Source organism: Balaenoptera physalus (assembly GCF_965194825.1).
Source record: "Balaenoptera physalus genome assembly, chromosome: 8".
NCBI classification, from domain to species: Eukaryota; Metazoa; Chordata; class Mammalia; order Artiodactyla; family Balaenopteridae; genus Balaenoptera; species Balaenoptera physalus.
This window is the reverse complement of record NC_138887.1, coordinates 16,237,856-16,251,678: the sequence shown is the minus strand read 5'-3', so window position 1 is coordinate 16,251,678 and position 13,823 is coordinate 16,237,856. Positions and strand designations below refer to the sequence as shown.

The window sequence follows — 13,823 nt, the reverse complement described above, 5'->3', positions numbered from 1 at the left end:
GACTGTATTTAAATGGTTTTGTTAATTGGAATCTCAAGTATTGATACTTACTACATGTGCACTCCCTCAATGCAAAACTCTTGATTTAATTTCCAGACTAATTATTTGAATAATTTGAGATAAATTAAAGATGTACTGCCATTATACATGACTAACAAATGTGGCAGGCATTTTATGGCACGCCATTATATGAAAATACATACCTTGCTATAGTTTTAATGATACCTTCAAGTTCATCGGCAGAAGGAGGATTACGACCACCAGGGGGAAAAACCAAGTTGATAGGATCAAAGAGTCGAGATAAGGATTTTGATAGATAAGCAGCCTCATAGGGTCGTAATGAGTCTTTCAAAGCCTTTCCTGGACTGTGGGAACAAAGTTTATTAAAAATGAACTTAAATTATACAAAACTAAGTGCTAGTGTATCAGGTTGTAAATGCCTTTCTTAAAAACATATCTCCTATATAAAATGTAACTCTATATGAAGAAAAGAAAAAATTTTGTTTAAAAATGTATAAATATATTTACATAATTAAGTGCTTATTAAGAACTCAACATTTTAATTTATACATAATTCCTGGGCATAAATGTTATATAATATGCACCAGTACCTACTGTAGTAAGTTTGTCGCTTGAAACTAAAAGAGTAACACTGTAAAATCTTGTTAATTCTAATGGGGCCATGCCCTCACTTAGCATGTTTCTATAGAGCATACAAGAGAGGCAAGTCTGCAGAGACCTGCTCCCACCAGCTCAACTCTTTTCACACACAACAGCTGCCCTCTCACAGGCTCAGTGCCTAAGAGGGAAGTATACAGGTGTAGGTTTTTATCAGCCTTCTGATGCCAAAACTGATACTAACAAGAATGAGGACAAAATGAAAAGTGCTTGTGCAAGTCCCACAGTCACCCAAATACTCCCAATTGTAGTTCTAAGGTAATTTGTTTTACAACATTCTTCACAAACTAAAATTTAGCCTACTAAACACTTCTTTCCTCCTCAGTCCTCCTATGTCTTCAGTTATTTCTGTTGATTTTCATTTACTTGTCCAACTATTGGATCTTATATTTTACCTCTGACAATTACTATCAAATACCTATAACCATATAATTAACTCCATCTTCTCACATCTCCCCTGTTTATGATCCTTCTACTGGCCTTTCCATTATCTTAAACAAACAAACAAAAACAAATCCCCCTTCACCCTAAATGTTCATCTTTAAAACATCTGACCTGCTCCTTCAGGTATAGGAAACTTGGCTTTCTCCTTCTCCACCTTCGCTGGTCAACTGACAAGACCTAGAGGTCAGAACGCTCTTGGCTCCTACATCACAATTCCATACTTATCTCTTAACACTTTCTCATTCAATAAGTATTTCACTCAACACATAGTTCCTGAGAATACTATGTGCCAGCCCTCACTGAGTGCTGGGAAGATAGAGATGAAATTTGCTTTACAGTCCAGTGAAGAAATGTGCAGGTAAAGTGTGAACTGTAATAACTTCCATAACATGATGAGAGAAAGACCACAATGGGAACAGGGAAGAACTAGTGTCTAAATGTGTCTGAGGCAATCCTCTACTGAAGTCCACGCCAGCTATTTAAATGTCTTTCCTATTTTTGCTCCGGTCATTTACTGACCTTAAGAAGCCTCTTCTCTCTTCTGCAGAAATTTCAGCACTAAATTATAAGTACGAACATTCTCCTTGTTCTCCAAGGATCCTTCCAGAAGGTCCTGCAGCTCTACTCCAACACCAAAGCTGCCAAGGCCCAGCTGGCTAACTGCCAGCAGCCAATCCTCAAGCAGCTCGCAGGGGAGAAGCAGCTCTATGCCAACATGTTTGAGAGGCTGGCTGAAGAGGAGAGCAAGACCAAGGCTGCGGTCGCTGCCGGAGACCAGCCTGCTGACACAGTGATGAAGGAGGAGCACAAGAACGACATGGCAGGGGGCCGGCCGCAGGTGGAGGCAAAGCACGGCCTCACCCCAGCCCTGCTCCAGCGGCTGCCGGCCTCCCCTGCTCCCTACCTTACTCCACCCTGTTAGTTTTGGAAAACCTGAAGAATCTGGGGGGCGGGCAAAAAAGGATCCTTGGTGATTACAATGTCAAAACAAACAACTTTTCTAAAACCTGTCCTGTACTAGAAGTCTACTTTCATTTTAGCTTTACTATGGAGCTTCCATGTTTGAGTCATCGTTTTGAACTGCTCTACCTCTGACGTCTCCAAGCTCGAAGACAACTTTCCACACCCCCACTTGCCGCTATCTCCTTCCCGCCTACAAATTCTCTCAAATGTCTACAATTTGCCAGGTACTTCCTAGATGCGGGAAATGTAGCAATGAAGTCAGTTAAAAAAAACTTCCTGTCCCCTTAAAGAGACTTCTGAGAACACAATATTGTAAATCAACTCTACTGCAATAAAAACTAATAAAAAAAAAAAAGACTTCTGAGAAACACACAAAAAAAGAAATAAAATTTTTAAATGAGTTAACTACGGAATACAATGGAGAGTAAAAAATTCTAAGAGAAAAAGGAAGTAAGGAAGCCAGAGACCGTTTTTTTTTTTTTAATCCAATTTTACATAGGGTGAGGCAAGGGAAAGCTTCCTGAGAAGATGTGAGGGAAAAGAGGGAGCAAATTATATAGATTTCCAGGGTAGGCACTTTCTATAGGGAGAGAACAAGCGCAAAGGTCCTGAGAAGGGACTTAGACCTGGCTGCGTTTGACAAAAAGTTAGAGAAGCAGAGCACTTAAGTGACAGGAGAACAGTACAAGATGAGGTCTAAGAGAAAACAGATGCAACAAATCATGCTGGGCTTTGTATATCAATAAAAGTGCTAGACTTTACTCAAAAGAACTTGCTCTTTGATCTTACAGTGATCAGCACTACAGAACCCTACGCTCATCCTCCATCAGCCCACCATTTCAAGGTGCTCTCATTAGCATCCTGATTTTTCTAATTTACCTTCCTTTCAAAGCTCTTATGAAGAAAATCTCATTTAGATGGTCTCTGTATCTGCTGCTAAGCGTTCCATGTATTGCAGAGAAAAAGTAAATTGTTTGTATTAAATGTTTATGCAAACCTCTTAATTCCAAGAAGACCCGAAGCTCAAGGTATTAAAATTCTACTTCTGCAGCCCTTCACTCTCCACAGCTGACCATCTGCCTCAACTTTACACTAAGACCAAAACCACTGGCAATGATCTTCATCAACCTGATGCTAGCTTATTTTTTCCTTTGTAACTTCACCTACCCTCGGCGATTTTCCTCTTATCCCAAAGAAAGAGTAGCTTTATTCCTTTGTTCATATCAAAACCTCTCAGAAGAATTACCTACATCCTTCTTTCCCGTTCTCTCTTTTTTTTAAAACTGCTTTATCAAGATTTAATTTACATTCAATTCAACCATTTAAAGTGTATAATTCAATGGTTTTCAGTATATTCACAGGTATGTGCCACCATCACCATGCTCAATCCTAGAACATTTTTATCACCTTCAAAAGAAAACTCATATCCTTTAGCTTTAACCCTTTACCCCCCCTCACCCCATCCCCAGCCCTAAGCAACCACTAATACGCTTTATATCTCTATAGATTTCCCTATTCTTAACTTTCATAGGAATAGGATCATACAGCATATATGGGTTTTATATGTGGCTTTTTTCACTTAACATAATTTTTTCAAGGTTCAGTCATGTTGTAACACATGTCAGTTCTTCATTCCTTCATTCATATGTGGATATATCACATGTAGTTACCCATCTGTCTGCTGATGGACATATTGGGTGTTTCTATCTTTTGGTGATTATGAACGCTGCTATAAACATTCATTACAAATTTGTGTGTGAACACATTTTTAAAAATTTGCTTAATATGCTTTGTTTTTATCATGATAACATATACATAACACATGGGTGTTGTGCACAATAAGGAAGCACCCACCTATTGATCTCATCTGTCTGAGGCTTCACTGCAGCTAACTGGCAACTGAGGGCAGGATGAGAAATGCTGCAGTTCTGCTCTTCTTAGAAAGAAAGCCCTCCAGTTAGGAGTGGCGGGGGAGGGAGCCCTTTGTTCCTGGCTGTCACAGTCCTGAGTGGAGCCTATGCCTTGCTGAGCTGGGAAGAGGGAGGGAGGAACAACAGTCTTGGTTCTAATATCACAGGCTCTTACGGAATTCTTTCTACCGAATTTTCATAGACTTTCTTGAGTCGATGATTTTTAATTTGCTGTTTGCTTTTTTTTAAATTTTTTCTATAAATTTATTTATTTAATTATTATTATTTTTTATTTTTGGCTGCGTTGGGTCTTCGTTGCTGCGCGGGCTTTCTCTGGTTGCGGCGAGCGGGGGCTACTCTTCGTTGCGGTGCTCCTCGTTGCGGTGGCTTCTCTTGTTGCAGAGCACGGGCTCTAGGTGCGTGGGCTTCAGTAGTTGTGGCTTGCAGGCTCTAGAGCACAGGCTCAGTAGTTGTGGCGCACGGGCTTAGTTGCTCCGTGGCATGTGGGATCTTCCCGGACCAGGGCTCGAACCCACATCCCCTGCATTGGCAAACGGATTCTTAACCACTGCGCCACCAGGGAAGCCCTGCTGTTTGCTTTTAAAACCATTTCCAGACACTTCAAATTGTTTGTTTTTTAATAGTTTTCACCAGATTCACTGTGGGGTGGGTCAGCGGAGTGGGGACGGCTGTCATCCCAGAAGTCAATCTCCTCCCATTCTGTCTTTCATCAATTCTAATAATGCTTTTGATCCACCATTCCACATCTAGGCCTTGAACAACCTTATTTTGGTATATCAAGAGGTCACTTCTCAGTCCTAAGCTTCTTCAGCTTTTCAACAGCATGTGACACAGTTAACCATTCCTCCTCTGACTGAAATGAACTCATTCTTTGGAGTTCCACATAACTTTCAGTTTTCCTCGTATCTCACCATTTTTTTTCTTCTTAGTCTTGCAGGCTGCCACTCCTCTGCACAATCTATAAATTTTGGAGTGCGTATCTTGGGCCAGAGTTCCCTTTTCTCTTTATATGTATCTTCCCTATGGAATCTCCTCCAGTCCCATGATTTTTAAAGATCTGCAGAGTGATGACTCTCAAATATGTATTTCTAGCCCTGATTCACATTCAACTACGTTTTCAACAACTCTGTAACAACTCAATTTGCATCTTTGATTCAACAGTTTCAAAAGAAAAACCTTAACACTACTCGATGGGGAATTCCCTGGCAGTACAGTGGTTAGGACTCCACGCTCTCAACGTGGAGGGCCTGGGTTCGATCCCTGGTCAGAGAACTAAAATCCCACAAGCCGTGTGGCATGGCCAAAAAAAAAAAAAAAAAAACCCACTAACAAACAAAAACGAAACAAAACAAAAAACCACCACTCGATGCAACAATGTCTTCCAATCATTAGGCTTCTCCCAACTTGTCCACACATATCCTTGATTCTTCTTTTCCTCTCAAATGCGAGCTACCAGCAATTTCTACTGGCTTGCCCTCTACACTATATCTCGAATCAATTTGACCAGTTCTCACCATCTCATCCACTCATCCTACTTCAAGCCATTATCATTTCCTGTCTGGATAAACAAAACAGCTTCTCTTTCAATGTGGTGACGCTCCCCCTTAGTTGTCCACAAAGAAGCCAGCATGCTAATTTTTAAATGTTTATCAGTTCCTATCATTCCTCTGTTTAAAAGCAAAGGTTTCCAGTGTTTTGAATAAACTCTAAACCCCATATCATGGTGAGTAAAGCCCTACATGATCTTACATTCCCCTCCTCTCTGACCCAATTTTTTACCCCACACTCTCCCTCATTCTTTGTGTTCAGCTTTCTATTTCTCAACCTCCCCATCTTAATTTTCTCAGACTCTAAATTTGCTCTTCTCTCTGCCTGCAAAAATCTTACTCCAAATCTTCCATGGTTGATTTCTTCACATTATCTCGATCTTGGGTCAAATGTTACCTTTCCATAGAGGTCTTCTCTGACCACCCTATATAAAACACTGTCACATTATCTTGTTTTGTTTTCTTCATAGCAAGAACAGCTCTCAAAAATTCAGCATGAATACTCGATGATGAAAAATGTTATGTTAACCTGGTTATTTGTGCCTTGATTCTATTCAGATTATTCTAAGGTCTCGTTCCATTCATTATCTCTTTTCTTCACTTTCTCTCTCCACTGGTTACTTCTATCTATAAAAACTCTCAGCTTTCCCTCTATCATTAAAAACAACAAAAAAAAACACTTTCCTTTGGCTCAGCTACCATGGTCAAATTTATGTTTGTTTCTTGCCTCACTTCTCAAAAGAATATATAAATCATATTGTCATTGTTTCCTTATTATATCCTCATTATTTTTTGGTTTCTTAGAAGAATATAGGTCATAAGTCCTCTTCCCCACCTTACTGAAGTCAGTCTCCAAAAGGTGATAATGATGTCCCAAAACACAGTGGTTTTTTTTAATTCTGATTTTTTTCTCTACATTGCATTTACTGCCTTTCCTCTATCCCCACGAGTAACATATGCTCATTTTAAGTAAAAGCAGAAAATACAGAATAAAAACTCTACCTCTTGGACATAAAACACTATTACCTTGTGCTATGTATATTTCCAGAGCTTTTCAGTGCCAACATATGAATTTAAAAATAAAACTAAGCCAGAAATACAATGATACTATATATGCTATTTTGTATACTTAAAAAAACCTTGATACATTATAAGATCTTTGAAGATCAACAGACAACTTTTCAGTCTTCTTGTCCCCTCTTTCCATTAGTCCTCACCTAATCTCCATGTTTAGCATGAAAGAGTAACTGAAGAGAACAACAGCGTCTCCTTCTATCATACCAGCCTACCCTTACGCCACTTGTTTTCCCAGTCAAAACTGCCTCTATTTTACCAGTCAGAACTTCTTACTACAGTGGATACAATTCAGCTATAAGTATTCAGGAGAAAAATTTTTTAAGATAAACATTAAAATAGCACTCATAAATCTAACCTTTTTATTACAAGGTCAGTGATCAGAATCTACTGCTACTTGAGTCAGTCTCATCACAATAAATGATTCTAGTGTTTAAAGATGGTGTGCAAGCCAATCAATTGATTTGGTGCTCAAAGAGAAATCTGAAAACAATACTCTTTTTCAATTTAGGAGGAAAGCTGGCTGGTTTAAGCTTATTGAGATGGTACAATTTTTCCGATGTGGCTTATAAATATGGCTACACATACTGTATTTCATGAATAATCTAAGAGATTTTCAGGTTTAATTTTGACTGTACTTAGTTTTTTCCCACCAGACGGAGAATCCATCCCAGAATAAGATTTATTTCCGCTATAGTTCCTGAACACACCATTTCCTTTTATATCACATTTATGCCAGTGGTCCATCAATAATGATGCTGTCTGATGTAATTACAGGTTACCTTATAATATCAATTAAATGATAATGACCACATATCCTCATCTCTTAGCTTCTATTCACCTTAATTGGTGATATACTTTAAAACGAATCTTAATCAGGAACCAGGCTGCTCAACTAAGGATAAATTTCGACTTCTTCAGTTAAAAGTGTTGTGAAGTCTTTTAAAGTAAATAAATAAATAGTAATCATTACAAGTATTCACAAAGATTAGCGTTTTCCCATTTTCTAACTTATAATAAAAATAAAAGACAAAATCCTTAACAGGCCAACAAACAGGTTTGATTAAACAAACATACTCATAATCTGGCTTCTTTGGTATGAATATGTCTTGTGTATCATCTTCCATGTGTTGTAAGTCAGCATAGAGGTCTGCAGTTCCACTTGAATTAAAATTTCCTTGAATACTTTGGCTGTATTGTTGAAGACGCTTCCATAAGTCATTATAAAGACGCAATAATTTAGGGTATTCTCCTTCAAATGCCTGTTTCAAAAACATAGAAGCTGCCAAGCAAAACAATAAAATGGATTAGATAAATGATAAAAAATAAAATGTAGCAAATAAAAATTTCTTTTGTATGCGAAGATGGTGCCAGAAATAGCCTATACTATAGGACAAACCAAAGATGTGTTCTAATAAGGTCTTTCAAAATAATGCCAGTAACAGTAATTTTCCTCCCAGACTATTTACTGCACGTGATATGTGGACCATATATTTTGAAACTTAATCTATAAGGAAATAGACAAATCAACAATTACAGTTGAAGATTTTAATTCTTTCTCTCAATAAATGATAAAACAAGTACACAGAAAATCAGTAATTGACATTTATAGAATACTTTATCCAAAACAGCAAAGTAGCCATTATTTTCAAGTACACATGAAACATTTACCAAAATCAACGGTTTCTGATGCCAAGAAACAGTCTGAATAAATTTAAAAGGTTCCAAATCATACAAAGTATGAAAACCAAAACAGTTTTAGATTAGAGATCAGTAACAGAAATATTTTTAAAATCCTGGATAAATACCTGGAAGTGGAATTGCTGGATCATTTCTGTTTTTAATTTTTTTGAGGACCCTCCATACTCTTTCCTAGTGGCTGTGTCAATTTACATTCCCACCCTTTTCTCCACAACCTCATCAACACTTGTTATTTCTTGTCTTTCTGATACTGGCCATTCTAACAGGTTTGAGATTATACCTCACTGTGGTTTTGATTTCCATTTTGCTGATGATTAGTGATGCTGAGCATCTTTTCACATACCTGTTAGCCATCTATATGTTGTCTTTGGAAAAATGTCTACTCAGATCCTTTGCCCATTTTTTAACGGGATAGTTTGATTTTCTGCTATGAGTTGTATGGGTTCTATGTATATTTTAGATATAAACCCTTTGTCAGGTATATGATTTGCAAATATTTTTTCCCATTCAGTAGGCTGCCCTTTCATTTTGTTGATGATTTCTTTTGCTGTACAGAAGCTTTTTTGTTTGATATAGTCCCACTTGTTTATTTTTCCTTTTGTTGCCTTTGCTTTTGGAGTCAAATTCAAAAGAAAATCACAATGAGATATGACTATATACCTGTTAGAATGGCAAAAATTAAAAAAAAAAAATCAAATGTTGGTGAGGATAGAGGAACTGAAACTCTTGTATACTGTTGGTAGAATGGAAAAATTGTATTATCATTCTGCAAAACAGCCTAGCATTTTCTTAAACTGTTAAAGACATACACACCATATGGTCAAACTATTCCTCTTCTACATGTTTAGCCAACAGAAAAAAAAGTATATGTCCATATACAGACTTCTATATGAACATTCAAAGCACCTTTATTTGTAATAGCCCAAAACTGGAAACAACCCAAATGTCCATCAACAAGTGAATGCATACACAAACTATAGTATATCTGCACAATGGAATACTATCCAGAAGTAAATACATAATACAATAAGGATGAATCTAAAAACAATCATGCAGCATGAAAGACAAATAAGAATACACAATACATGCTGTATCATTCAATCTGTACACAGCTCTAGGAAAGGTAAACCAATAGATAGTGACAAAAAGCTGGTCAGAATTTGCCTGGGGAAGAAGAAAGGAGATGGCGGGGAGAGGAATTACAAAGGGGTACATGGAAACTTTTGCGGGTGAGAAATACATTCATTGATCTTGACTTGTGATGCTTTCATGGGTGTGCACATACGTCAAAACTTACCAAACTGTACACTTTATGTTCAGTTTACTGTATACCAATTATACTCTAGTAAAGCTGTTTAAAAAAAAAATCTTGGAGAGGACTTCTGTGAAATGTCTCCTTGCTGATGAAGAGGTCATTCACCATGGCCTGAGTGTCCCCACACATTCTTGCAAGGTGTGCCAATGAGAGGCCCTGGTTGCTCTTTATCCAGGCCATTTATCAGGTTTGCATTTGTAGCAAGCAACCTTGAAACATGAGGTAACTTTGCCCTGCACACAAAGAGCAGGCTTGCTTACTGCTTACGGCAAAAGCTGTACATGCTCCAAGCTTAAAGTTCTCACCTGTGACACAAACTCACAGCATACGTACCATTCACATGGGCCCAAACTGCGTCTCCCCAGGAGGCCTGGAGGCACGGGGAACCAACATACAGATATGCCCATACTCACGCGGCTTGCTGTGCTGTGAGTAATAAAGTTCTGCTCTGACCCAGGAGTCTCATGTCTTCTGACAATATCCAGAACACTTCGGCAGGCTAGCCTTTTTAAGTAGGGTTAAAATCTCAGATCCTTCATGGTTCTTGAACTCCTCTAATCTAAATCATATTCCTTTTGTTATATTCTCATAACAATCTGCTCTTTGTCTTCTTTGCATTTACCACAATTTCTAATTTTACTTGTTTAAAGTATGCTTCCCTTACTTGACCGCAAACTCATGAGGACAAGGACAATACTCGTTTTCTTCAATGCATATTTGGTACTTAACACAGTGCCTGAAATAGTAGAAATTAAATAAATATTTCTTAATGATAAACTAAGTTTTGCTTTTTAATGGACAGCATACTCACTTTCACAGAAATCTTATCTGTATAGAACAAATCACTGTTGAGGGTTTCAGAGAGCTGAACTTTGACTATACTGTCTCAGTAAATGTGACTGACTAATCAATTCAAAGATACTTAAGTCAAACATATTTAAAGCTTACAAATAAATACTGTGGTAAATCCCAAAGCTAAATTCTACCTTACTTTCTTTTATAAGTGGTTATCAAGTATTCACATCAATTACCTATAAACCTGATTATAATCAATTATTTTTTTGATAAATGTAGGACACACACTGCACACCTTAATAATCTAAGAAATCATTTATAGATAGAAAATGACAGTTACTAATTCCCAGTTACTTAGTAATTCATTACTCAGAGCATGCCCCGTGTGAGCAACTCTTCTTTTTGAGTAATAACTAGTGATTCCAACACAGCACTAACATGGAGATGAAATTCATCTTTATTCCAGTACCTTCTTTTATGATGATTTCTCCATAGCAATGAACACTATAAGAAATTATTTATTAGTTTGTGTTGACCATGTTCCTCCTTTAGAATGCAAGTTTAATGAAAACAAGGATATTATTTGACTTGTCTCTGTATTTCCTTTACCTAGAATAACACAAGGCACTGAATTACTGCATGAACAAATGAACTGAAAAAAGAATGAAGAGGGGTCTAGGTATGGAATTAAATCATTTCTCCAGATTCTAACAGTTTAGACTTAATTGCCTCACTACCCCCAGACCCCCTGGTTCAACCCTGATGTTTGCTTAATCCCAGAGTTGCAGCACTCACAGCTCTTGCCTTAGTCTTGAGCAGTTGTGCTAAATATCAGCCTGTATATATGCTTCTGCCACTGCATCTCCCTGTGTGAAGACTGAATACCTCATCTCTCAGCCACTAACTGGAGTCCTGACCAAGAATAGGCATCACTCCTTAAAACTCCCACCAACCTTCAGACAACCAAATTCTGGTCAATGTAAAAACTGGAAGGTAGATTTATCCGCTCAAAAAATATTTGCTGATCATTTACTATATGACAAGTACTGTTGTAAATGTTGCATATGCAGTAGTGAACAAAATAAGCAGAGTTCCTACCCATGAGGAGCTTATATTCTAGTGAAGGAGAAAGACAATAAACAAATCAGTATGGAACATAATGTCAGGCAGTGTTAAGTGCTTTAAAGAATAATAAAGCAAGGTTAGAGAACAGATAGTGATAGGGAGTCGTAGTCTATTTACTGCAGACAGGGAGGGCCTCTCTAAGTGAAGCAAGGATATGACCCATCTGGATATCTGGGGAAAGAATGATTCAGATGGAAGAAACAACAAATGCAAAGGACTTTAGGTAGGTTATCCCAGTAGAGGTCGCTGCTCTTATTTTAGCAAGTTGCCAAGCTCTTTAGATACCTTGGCCCGAGAGGGTCAGCCTCCACACCTAGGTTGAGTCCCTCTTTTTTAAGTACATTGCTACTCATTTCTAGTTCACTCCTTTCCTAACTGGCTCAATTCCCAATAACAACTGTCAGCCTTGCACATAAATCACCTAGCACTATGAAAGTAAAGGAGGCTAGTAGTACACTGGGTTTAGTATGTCTTGGAAAATATTATCTGTTTCATAATTGAATTAGATATCTATTGCTACATAAGAACTTGCCACATATGTAGCTGTTTATTTTTAAAAACACACATTTATTATCTCATAGTTTCTGTGGGTCAGACGTACTGGGTCCTCTGCTTCAGGGTCTCTAATAAGGCTGTAATCAAGTTGCCAGCCATGGCTGGAGTCTCATCTGAAGGTTCAACTGGGGAAGGATATGATGCCAAGCTCATGTGGTTGTTGCCAGGATTCAGTTCCTTATGAACTGAACTGGATTTAGGGTCTCAGTTCCTAGCTTGCTGTTGGCAAGGGGTCAATCTTAGTTCCTCACAAAGTGGACCTCCCCAATATGGCTGCTTATCTCATCAAAGCCTGTAATCCAAGAAGGCAATAGAGAAAACTTGCTAGCAACGTGGGAGTTATGCTCTTATGTTACCTAATCACACAAGGGACATCCCCTTTGCATATTCTACACCTATAGAAGGTACACCTAAGCAAGTTGTACCTGTACTCAAGGGGAAGAGATTATAGAAGGGTGTAAACGCCAGGAGGCAGGGATCACTGGGGACCATCTTAGAATCTACCTGCTCCAATAAAATGAACCATACTTTATTCACATCAACAAAAATTATATAAAAGTCAAATGTTGAGGGCCATACAGCAGTCTGATAAACAGCTACTTTTCAAATACTATATTTCAAATATATAAATACTTTTCAAATAATATATTATAGACTATATTACTCCTTCCTAATTAAGACAGTTTCATATTAAAAAAAAAAACCTGTTTAAAGTATTGTTGAAAAAACAGCCCAAACACACTATATAGAAATAGTTCAGAAGTAAATTAAAGTACCAGAGTGAAATATGAGTAAGTCAGTTGTACCCAAGTTAATGAGTTTTCCTATTACTCATAAAAAGAACTTTTCCTACCAAGTCCCGGAAATCTACTATGGTCCAAGACATATATTAAAAGCAAATGAATGTTTATATGGACTAAAACTGATTGTAAATAATTTTATTGAGGATTAATATGCCTTCTGATTTAATTTTAAAATTATGATTTAATAAAACTAAAATCAGAATAGAAAAGAGACCTTTTTAAAACTCAAAGAAATCCCATTTAAGATGAACAGATATTAAAATTCAAGTTTTAAATGGAAAATCTGATCAAAGCCTAAAGCATTAAACTTTGAATGAAGACTCTGAGTTAAAACACACACACACACACACACACACACACAACCTAAGATTAGCCACTTGCGAACTATATACACAAATTATATATACACACACACATAATTAGGATGGAGTAACTGTCTGAAAATAACTGGCTATGGTCCCTAGGAGGTTTCTTAGGTTTTGTTTTTGTTTTGTTTTGTGTTTTTTCATAATAGCAGCAGCACAAAGTCATGGAATCCAATACCAACTGGGTATGCATTCTATACCACAACCTTTCCTTTTAGCAGGAATATAAAGCATACACATTCTCCTCCAACTTCTTAACTAGTTAACCTTGAATGCATTTATGATATGAAGATGACCACCTTCGTTATCTCACAATAAAAATAACAGTCACAACAAAAATAAAGGTCACCTTCAACTTCTTACCCTCTATTTCCCTATAAATGTTTCTAGTCTTCAACTTTCTTCACAGGAACAACTGTCCATTCTATACAAGACCAATTCTTCACCTTCCACGCTTAATCTAATCCCATTTCATCTCCTCCAAGACTATTATTCTCTTCTGTATTTTCAGCTTCCAACCAATTAAA

The 13,823-nt window shown here is 37.4% G+C and overlaps 1 protein-coding gene across 2 annotated transcripts in view; it reads right to left on the bottom strand.

The window, feature by feature from the left end:
* COG5 (component of oligomeric golgi complex 5) overlaps positions 1-13,823 on the bottom strand; it is a 282,079-nt gene that overhangs the window by 67,818 nt on the left and 200,438 nt on the right. For both annotated transcript variants that reach the window (XM_082473463.1, XM_082473464.1), the window contains exons 12-13: positions 7,715-7,919; positions 204-365 (exon numbers count right to left, since the gene is read on the bottom strand). In XM_082473463.1, coding sequence (XP_082329589.1) covers positions 204-365; positions 7,715-7,919 — 367 coding nt within the window. The remainder of the gene's footprint in view (positions 1-203; positions 366-7,714; positions 7,920-13,823) is intronic.